The sequence below is a fragment of the Chelmon rostratus genome, chromosome 21, assembly GCF_017976325.1.
Source record: "Chelmon rostratus isolate fCheRos1 chromosome 21, fCheRos1.pri, whole genome shotgun sequence".
In the NCBI taxonomy this organism is placed as follows: Eukaryota; Metazoa; Chordata; class Actinopteri; order Chaetodontiformes; family Chaetodontidae; genus Chelmon; species Chelmon rostratus.
This window is the reverse complement of record NC_055678.1, coordinates 20,373,384-20,382,973: the sequence shown is the minus strand read 5'-3', so window position 1 is coordinate 20,382,973 and position 9,590 is coordinate 20,373,384. Positions and strand designations below refer to the sequence as shown.

The 9,590-nt window shown below is 41.4% G+C and overlaps 1 protein-coding gene and 1 long non-coding RNA gene across 2 annotated transcripts; both read right to left on the bottom strand.

Moving 5' to 3' along the window:
- Window positions 1-1,841: 1,841 nt before the first annotated feature.
- LOC121625142 lies at window positions 1,842-4,757 on the bottom strand. Its single transcript, XR_006007891.1, has 6 exons — window positions 4,282-4,757; window positions 3,758-3,904; window positions 3,457-3,644; window positions 3,156-3,278; window positions 2,254-3,026; window positions 1,842-1,894 (listed from the first exon to the last, which is right to left on the bottom strand). It is a non-coding gene; the product is annotated as an uncharacterized LOC121625142 (long non-coding RNA).
- A 2,036-nt stretch (window positions 4,758-6,793) lies between these two features.
- Window positions 6,794-9,506, bottom strand: zgc:163057 (uncharacterized protein LOC563335 homolog). The gene is made up of 3 exons (XM_041962405.1): window positions 9,035-9,506; window positions 7,811-8,015; window positions 6,794-7,029 (listed from the first exon to the last, which is right to left on the bottom strand). Exons 1-3 carry the CDS (start codon window positions 9,124-9,126, stop codon window positions 6,901-6,903), a joined length of 426 nt encoding a protein of 141 aa, XP_041818339.1. The 5' UTR covers window positions 9,127-9,506; the 3' UTR covers window positions 6,794-6,900.
- Window positions 9,507-9,590: the final 84 nt, after the last annotated feature.

Below are 9,590 nucleotides of genomic sequence, written 5' to 3'. Positions count from 1 at the left end.
TCGACAAAACCAATTTGTGCAGGGCTTTTGACCTCAGGAAACATCTATCTCAAGATTCAAGATTTCTTTAATTGTCATTGAGCATGACATGTCAATGAAATTTGCATTGCAACCCCCATGTTAGAAACAATAAGAAAGATAAGATTATAAAATAAATTAAGATACTAGAATAAAATAAACCAACATGCACTAAAAATATTCCTAAATGCAATAAAAATATACCATAAATGAAAATATACTAAACAATAAACAAGAAAATATACCAGTGAAATGTACCAACAGCAGCTGAAATGTACTAAAATATATATACAGAGTGCAATAGCTGACCATTTAGTTGAGTTTGTTAGTTAATTTATTTACTGTTCACAGTGTGGAGATTTATCTTTGGTCTCATGAAAAACAACAACACCAAACAGCAACACTTCAGGGCAAAAAGCAGGACAGCAGTGGCAGTTACATTACAACACATCAACGGGACATGGTGTTCAGTGCCCCAATTGCGTTAGGAATAAAGGAATTTTAAAAAATATTACGATTTGCCCTTGGCACTTTGTAACGTCTACCAGAGGGAAGAAGTTCAAACTCCCTGTTGAGTGGATGAGAGGGTTCGTTTGCTATTTTTACAGCTTTTTACTAAGCATGTCCTCGTACATGCAACTTAAATGTTTCTGTCTTATCCCTATGATTTTTGAGGCAATGTTAACTATCCTCTGCAGCTTGCTTCTTCCTTTTATGTTTAGGTTACCATACCACACGTTCTTATAAACTGTTTCCATAATGTGCTTGCTCACTCTGAAGGAGTTGAGCTTGCGCAGTAGATGGAGAAGTTGGTGACAGGTTTTAAAAATATAGTCTGTGTTTTCATTGAAATTTAGATTACAATCAATATATGTACCCAAATATTTGAACTTGTCTACTACCTCTACCATTTGTCCCCTAATTATAAGGGGCTGCACAGGGTCCTATTCATAAAAAAAGTTCCTGTGTTTTTATTAAACCAACCAGGGCCATATCATCCACATACTACTACTACTAAACAAAGTGTCTGTGTACTTAAATGTTAAGTACACAGAAGGTGCAGGTGGAGGTGTAGGTGTAAAGTGCGGTGTGCAGTGGTTCACAGTTCTCACAGTCTCTCACTGCAGTGAGGGGCTGCTGGGGGTGATAGCTCTAACAGCTCTGGGGAAGAAGCTGTCCCTCAGTCTGTTAGTGGTGGTGCGGATGTTCCTGTACCGCTTTCCTGATGGTAGCGGTACAAACAGTCTGTGGCCCGGATGGCTGGGGTCCGTGGCGATGGATCTCGCCCTCTTCCTGACCCGGCCTTCATATATAGAGTCTAGGTCAGGAAGGGGGCAGCCTACGATGCCCTGTGCAGTTTTAACCACCCGTGCCAGTTGTTTCCTCTCCTGTGCCGTGCAGCTGCCATACCACACTGTCACACTGAGGCAGAGGATGCTTTCAATTGTGGCCCTGTAGAAGTTGATGAGCAACCGAGAGGAGAGTCCAGCCCGTTTCATTTTCCTGGGGAAGAAGAGCCTTTGTTGTGCCTTCTTCGCCAGGCGGGAGGTGTTCATGGACCAGGAGAGGTCAGATGTGATGTGGAGGCCCAGGAACCTGATGTTGTCCACACGCTCCACCACTTCTCCGTCCATGAGGAGGGGGGGCGTGATCCGTCTTCCTGAAGTCCACAATGACCTCCTTGGTCTTCCCTGTGTTCAGCACCAGGTTGTTGGCTGAACACCACTGGGTGAGCTGGCGTATCTCCTCTCTGTAGTGGGTCTCGTTGTTATCTGAGATGAGACCCACTACTGTTGTGTCCTCCGCAAACTTCACGACTGTGTTGGTGGGGTGGATGGCAGCACGGTCGTGAGTGAACAGGGTGAAGAGGGCTGGGCTGAGCACACAAAACATGTATAGAATTATCCTTATATTAATATGTATGTTTAAATGAAGACAGACCCTGAGCTTTCTTTTGCTGCATCGACCCTCTAAAGAGGCATCGCTCCGCTATCTGAGATTTATATTGTTGGATAAATTGTTTCTATTTGGCAAGAAGATGTATTCTGATGAAATGGATCAAAGAAACACTTCCTGCTGTTACTTCCTGGTACAAACAGATCTGAAATGTAATACCACGAGAGAGGATCAGGTCTGTGCTTTAAGTTAATGGCCATCATTTCTGAACAAGCCACGAATGGACTGTCTCTCTGTAAAGACTGTTGATTTATTGTCAAAAGGATTTTCTTTCTTCACCTGGAAACCCTCAGGATGGACACTTGCACTGGAGACTTTCACTTGGACTGAGGCCAAATCAGAGGCCGGTTGTGGATGGACCTGGACTGGAAACAGGCCGTCTTTCTGTTACCGCGTGGACAGACACCACATTTGTTTTATTAGCTCTTGTTTCATGCTGCTTTTCTCCTGTGTGTAGGCTTTTATTGTTTGTTGTTGAAGTGGGACCCTTAAATTTTAAAAGTGAAACAAAAATGGTCAAAAACATGGCTTTATTCATCAAAATGATTCTTTCCCTGTTTTCAAAAGCACTGTCTGCCTTGAAAAACAAAACACTCAATTCAAGTAATAGTGCAAGTATTGGTTCACTAAAAGTAAACAGATAAATTCATGTCTTATTTAATTATATAATAAAGACACCAAAATTACACTGATAAATACATCAGTGTGTGAGCTAACGTCTGACAGGAACAGGAAAGCCCTGATTGTACATTAACATGTCTGGCAAACAGCCTCCGTTGTCTTATCAGCCAAATCATATTTAGTCACCTTGTCCAGATGATAAAGGGCTGTGAACAGAAAGACATAAACTCATAACTTCTTTTAGGAATGCTTTCACACCTGACCTGTTTGGTTCAGTCAAAATGGACCCTTGACAGGAGGTGGTCTCGGTCCAGTCCCAAAGGAACTCTGGAGCGGTAAGGCTTACTCTGCAAGTCTGAGCGAAATGGCTCCTGTGGCCAGGTGTCCTCACATGACTTGTCGTGATGCATTCTGGCTCGTTGGATTTTTCTCTGTGTGAAAAGAAAGAAATTGAAACAAGGGGAAAAGTTCACCAGCAAACCACAGCAAACAATCCATAGGTTTCAAAAAGCTTAGAGTGGCAATAAAATATATATCAACAGATGAGTTTTTTTTCTTACACGTGCTCTGGTTAGAAGAACACTTCATCGCTGTGAATGCCTGCTGTTTGGGTTACAGGGGAAAGCCATCTTTCACATGAGCGCTCATCATCCATCCGATGGCACAGTCATGAACAGCCAAGGCTATTCCAAACACAGAGTGGAGGGAGAACAAAGAGAGTGAGTTAGCCGATACAGAGTATATCTAGAGACAACCACAGTGTATAGTTCATCTGGCTAAAACTCATAAGAATTAGCAATAGAGCGACACAACTCCAGTTTGTCTTTTTGAGTTTCTTGGGACTGACGTCTCTCTCCTCACCTCCTGAATGTCTGTCAGGCTGCACAGATGAGCCTTCTGGTGCCACGATTTAGCGCAGAGCTTCCTCATACTCTTCTTGCTCTGCCTTTATTGTCACGGTCTCTGATTCCACAGACTGCTCTTGTGACTCCGACTCCATGGACGCCTGCTCCGGCTCAGACTCCAGAGGCTCTTGATATGACTCTGGGCTTCAGCAAGAAAAAACAGAGAAGAGCTAATAAATCACACCTGATGTTCACATTCTGGAAAAAAAGCTTGAGTGCCGGCATGAAACAAGTTTACTATTTATCTGTTTAGGTACCTGCCAGCAGCTGTGGCGCTCTCAGCCTCAATATCATAGTTGTTTGAGTCATCATCAGGATACGAGCATGGGTCGTATCTACCTGAAGTAAATGTGTCACATTAGTGACATGTGTCACATGTCCTGGACCTCAAGGTGAACAGTTATCTGCATAGATAGAGAGAAAAAATGCATTTATTGATCCCAAATTGGGAACCGTTATAGCACCAGGTTATTGCATGAACATGACAAATAGCAAAATAAGTTAAAATAGCTCAATATTGAATATGTGAAAAAAAAAAACTTTAGCAGAGTTTATGAAGAACAATATATCTACAACATATCTATAGAGTAGAATACAACAACCCTAAGTGCTGTAGACACAGACATACACATATGTATTAAAAAATATTTTTTTTTTTACAGCAGATATGTATTAAAAACTTAAACAGTACTGCCGAGTGAAATGCTAAATTTAAATTATAAAAACATATGGAGAGTTGAGTTAAAGTTGCTACAGTCCCAGACCCTGTTCCAGCACTCACCTGCCGACCCTCTGGTGGAGTCTGAAGCGGGATCGTCGGTCAGGTGAAGCCAAACAGCAAAGCCCATGTGGGCTGGGTGCAGTTGGTGAAGCACTCCGAGAAGAAGTGGAGGGCGCAGACTTTCATCCTGGAGGTCCGACAGTCCTCCGCCTGGCCGAGGATCTGCAGCCACCAGAGAGCCCGCACGCATGTCATCACCATCGTCCATCCATCCATCCTCCATTCATCCATCACCATCCTCCAGGAGGCTAATGCTAACTCGCCAACCCTCTGACAAGCTAACGACACTGCAACTGTTGCTGTCAGCAAAAACTTCAAAAGTACACCTTAACACGAAAGTAACGCTACAATAGACTCATTTGAACACGTATTACAAACAACTAGTAGCGAAGACAATTCAAATACTCAACAAATGCACTTTTTTAGAAGTTAGAGATATGTATCCTATATTTTATAAAAACAAGACCACAGAGTTAATCATGAATGTATTACTTCTTCTTCTACGGACGGTGACTTCCTCTTCTTCGTCGTCGAATTTATTGGCTGTAGCAAAACTCACCGGTGCATTACCGCCACCCACTGGACTGGAGTGCGCAGCGGTGTATCGCCAGTATTCATTTATTATTATTATCATTATTATTCTTTTTTTTACTTGAGTAAACGTACTAATAGCACATTGTAAAAATGGCTGTTAAAATCAAAATGCAGGAAAAAATCATAGCTGATATATTATCATATCATTAGATTATCATGACTGATGCATCAATGTCTAAGCGGCATTTTACTGCTGTAGTTGGTTAAGGTGAGCCAGTCATCATTATTTTATATAGGACCACAGCTAATTATTTTCCTGATGGATTACTCTCCTTATTGGTTTCTCGATTTGCTCAATTCTTTGGTTTGTAGAATTTCAGAAGATTTCAGACAATTTCACATTGAGAAGCAGAAATTATAATACACTTTCTGTCAATCAAACAATCAACTAATTGTGTAGCAAACCCACTTTGTGTTTTGTGCTTGTTGTTTCTCGTTTTGTCCACCAGAGGGCAGCTTGCACTGTTTATAAATTCATTTGAGAGAAACAAATTGTATTTTGACATGATTCCTTTCTAAATATATTTCATGATTAGAGTTTGCTAAAAAATGTAATTTCATCTATATGTATGTGTGTATTTTGCTCATTTAAGAGCTAAAAGGGTTCATCTTAAGAGTGCAAGATTTTATTTTGAAGGCGCTATGCCGTACTTCCGGTTTAATAGTGTCGCCGGGAAAATTCAGCCATGAACAAGGTATGAACGATTTGACGATAAAATTATAAAGTTGGCTGTAAAGTAAACAAGGGTAAACACACGTGAAGCAGCAAAACAGAAACGTGACGGAAACAACGTATATTTTAGCAACCCCCCGAAGAGGCACAAGGTTGGTGTGTGATTGTAATTATATTTTTTGACAATGTGTATGTGTAGGAAATTTACGCTAGCTTGTTGCTCTTATGTTTAGCGATCTTACGATATGTTGCTGAGTATTCAGTTATGCTTGCACTGTGATTGTTTACCAGTTATTATATAGGAAATGGTATTAGAGATGTGATTTGTTGTTTTCTTTGTTTTCTTACAAGTTCTCACGTTGGTTTATTGTGGAATTTGAAGAAAGAATAAACACTAAAAACCATCAGTCGAGTCTCTTACCATCTTTCGGAGGGTATGCTACAAATTGTTTTGGCCCTATTTAAATATGTTATGTCTCGTAGTTTAATTTATAACAAAGCATTATATTCTCTAATCATTTCATATGTTTTGTATGTAAAAATCTTAATCTGTACAGTAGCAACTAAAGCTGTCAGACAAGTGTAGTCAGTGAAAAGTCCTGACTGCAAAATACTAGAGTAAAAACAAATCACTCTTTTTCCTGATGAAATCTGTCCTTCGATTGCATGACTGCCTTATTTAGAGTTTTGCAAGTTTCTGAATCATCCTACCAAATGGTGGCGCTGTTGCAGTACATACTGTACAACCCAGTCTGCCTGCTGTTATTTTGCTGCTGTCCAGAAGGCTACGCTGTGCTCCACATCTATGAGTTCAAAGCTCTGGTGAAGTGCTTCTTTCATATTTTCACATCAACACTTTCTCTAAAGGAAACTGTAAATGTGTAGATTATTTTTTTTATGTTTCAGGCTACTATTGGTTCCCATTCATGCCAGTTCGGAACAAAAATTCACTTGCAGAGATGTGAGATTAGTTAGTTTACACACTGCAGGAGTCACCTTGGTGTGTCATCATGTAGAAATATTGTCGGCCAGTTCAAGGCAGGGCACTGATTAGCACTGCATACTCACTGAAACCCAGAACAGAATCAAACAGCATGAGTTTCTACCCTGTTCAGCTGCTCATTCTTAAACACCTGATGTCAGAACTTACCTGCACAACAACACAATCAATCAAAACGTATCTTATGCTTTTAAAGGGTCAGCAGTACTTGACACATCAACACATCAACAGGAAAGGTGTTAATTGCACATTTTTATTATTACAAAACATTGCATAATAACAACCACTCACACATAATTATTTCAGATACTATAAAGGGTTCATATACTTCCTAAAAACACGAGGTCGGGTCTCATCTGTATTTCTCGGCGAGCACGGCCGCGAAAGCTGACAGGTACTTGTCCATCGCTGCGTGTGCAACCGGTGTGAAGTCGTCGCCCATGTGACAGGCCAAGGTGACGAGCATACAGTGTGAGAAAAGCTGCAGAGAAGGTAAAGGTGTGTTACTGACAAACGGCTGAATGCTGGATCCTGCTGGGCCTCAGCAAGACGAATCCGATAAACTTATTCGGATATCAGTAAAATTAGGTTTTAGGAAGCTTTCACCTGCAAATAAACCAGTTCCTGCCATATGTCAAGCGACCAGGTTAGACCAACAATTGTACATCACTTTTGTAAATAACTTGAAGCCAGTTCACAGTAAAATCCCTCCACTGGGACCTCCAATTGCTCCAGAGACCCCTGCAACATGCTGGAGCTAAAAGTTTAATATGCATTGTTTCCAAGGGACCAAATCACCTCTGAATCTCTTACCTTTCCTATTTAGAGCTTATATCAATAATAGACCTACAAACGTCCCGATGTCACATGTATCTGATATATATGTGCATTATAGACTTCATACAAATACATGTATGTGTATTTTGAAAAATGTATCACAAAAACACACACAAATCACAATTTTGTATGTTGAATTAAATGAGTTTTCAGGACTAATAACCGAACAGTGTGTGCCAATATTATGATATATCTACAGGTGGTGAATATATTTCTGTTGCACAAACACTAACAGTGTGCGTTAAGCTACATTAAACATGACAGACACGTTGGTGTTGAAGCTGTAAACGGCTGCTCTGCTGACGTCAGTGGACTTTGATCTGATATGGACGTGGATTTTCACACCCCTGACGACACACACATACAGGATGAACTAGCGAGGCCTCACTATCAGCACGATCCATGAGAAGTGACTCTAAAGGCACCTTGAAGTTGGTCGGGTCTATCCGCAGCTGGTAGGCGTGCAGCGTTTGCAGGGGCGCCAGGCTGACGGCCAGCTGGCTGATGTCCTGGGCTCCCTCTGCTATGGCCAGGACGATCTTCTTCCCGTGAGAGAGCAGGTGAGCGGAGCGGGGGCTGATGTCGAGATGGGAGAAGTACGTCTTGGTGCCTGGGAAAGAGGCAAACATCCTGTGGAAGGGGAGGGAGAAGTGGAGCTGATGTGAATGAATCAGGATTTCTGCTGTAAACCTACTCAAGCACTGTACTTAAGTTGAAACTGGAGGTACTTGTACTTTGAATATTTCTATGATATGCCACAAATATTTCCACCACCACACCACAAATATTAGTCCCGCATCGTCACATAGCTGAAAACAGGCTGTTGTTCTGAGCTCATGGAAAGTTGGATGTTTTAGAGATAAATGGTTCTGACAGGACGCTACAAACATACAGAATATGAAGCACGACTGGACATTAAACAAACAGTAGATAAAGTACAAGCTTAAACATCTACAGCAGTAAGCAGCTGCAACATGAATGCAGCAGTAATATTTACCAAAATAACAATAAATGTAATAATAAAACACTCACAGGGATCATTTTACTACACAATGAGTACTTCTAATACTTGAAGTACATTTTGCTGATAATACTGACATACTGTTACTCCGGTGAGGTTTTGAATGCAGTGTTTTCTCAGTGTGGTGGTAGTACTTTTACTTGAGTAAAGGATACAAATGCTTCCTCCACCACTGGCAATGATGCACTCTTCTTATTTAAATACAGAAACTTTATTGGTGATCAGAGAAGGCGAGACATGGAGGCTGAGCTTGACCACTGCCATCATCATCATCATCATCACCATCATCAGTGTGAACTAATTTGAACATTTCACTGATCTTGGATCGCTGCCATCATTTACCAGGTCTTTACAGCCATCAAGTCTATGGTTATCATTGTCAATATTATACTAATAAAGATTGTCTTCTTAATTCCTCAATAACACGTGATGATTTAGTCATGAATGAGGGGTCACAAGGGTCTGTATCTCCATACGGGAAGTTGAATTGTTGATTTTTCTGTAATTATGATGGAAGCCTTAACACACACACACACACACACTAGTCTTTCCGGAGAAAAATTAACAGTTTATTTCAAATACAGACTCATATTATAGTTCATATTTTGGAAATGTCTTATGAACCTACCTAAGAAGCGCATCAGACCCAATATCTTCTGCCACGGGAGTCAGTCTCGCCCATATTGTTGCAATGAGCTCTTTCTCCCTCTTGGAGAGCATTGCAGCCACAGAGTGAGATGCCTTTACAGCGGAGGTCACAGTCAGATTCACAGCAGGCGACAGCAGTAAAAGGCGTTAATCAACCATTTTTTTTAATCACCGCATTAACCAAAACGCACGAACGGGTGGTGAAGTAACAATCCCTTTCCTGAGCGAAGAAGACGAGGTGGAATGGTGAGAGTCTCCCTCCTCTGTTATCGGACCGCAGGCAGGCCAGGGTGGAGGCTCCACACCGCTGCGCTATCTGCTGCCCTGCGTGCGTCACGCTGCGTGTTTCCACCATGTCATCAGTGTGGCTGACCGCAGGGCGCAGCTGGTGCGCGCTTTTCTGGGGCTGGGGCTAAAGGTGCCACTTCTTATTTTTATTTTTTAGCAGGTGAGAGCGTATCCGTGTTTTTCTTTGAGCTTTGGTCTCTTGTAGCACCTCTTTAAAACTGTCATTACATTTCTTCAAAATGTCTAAT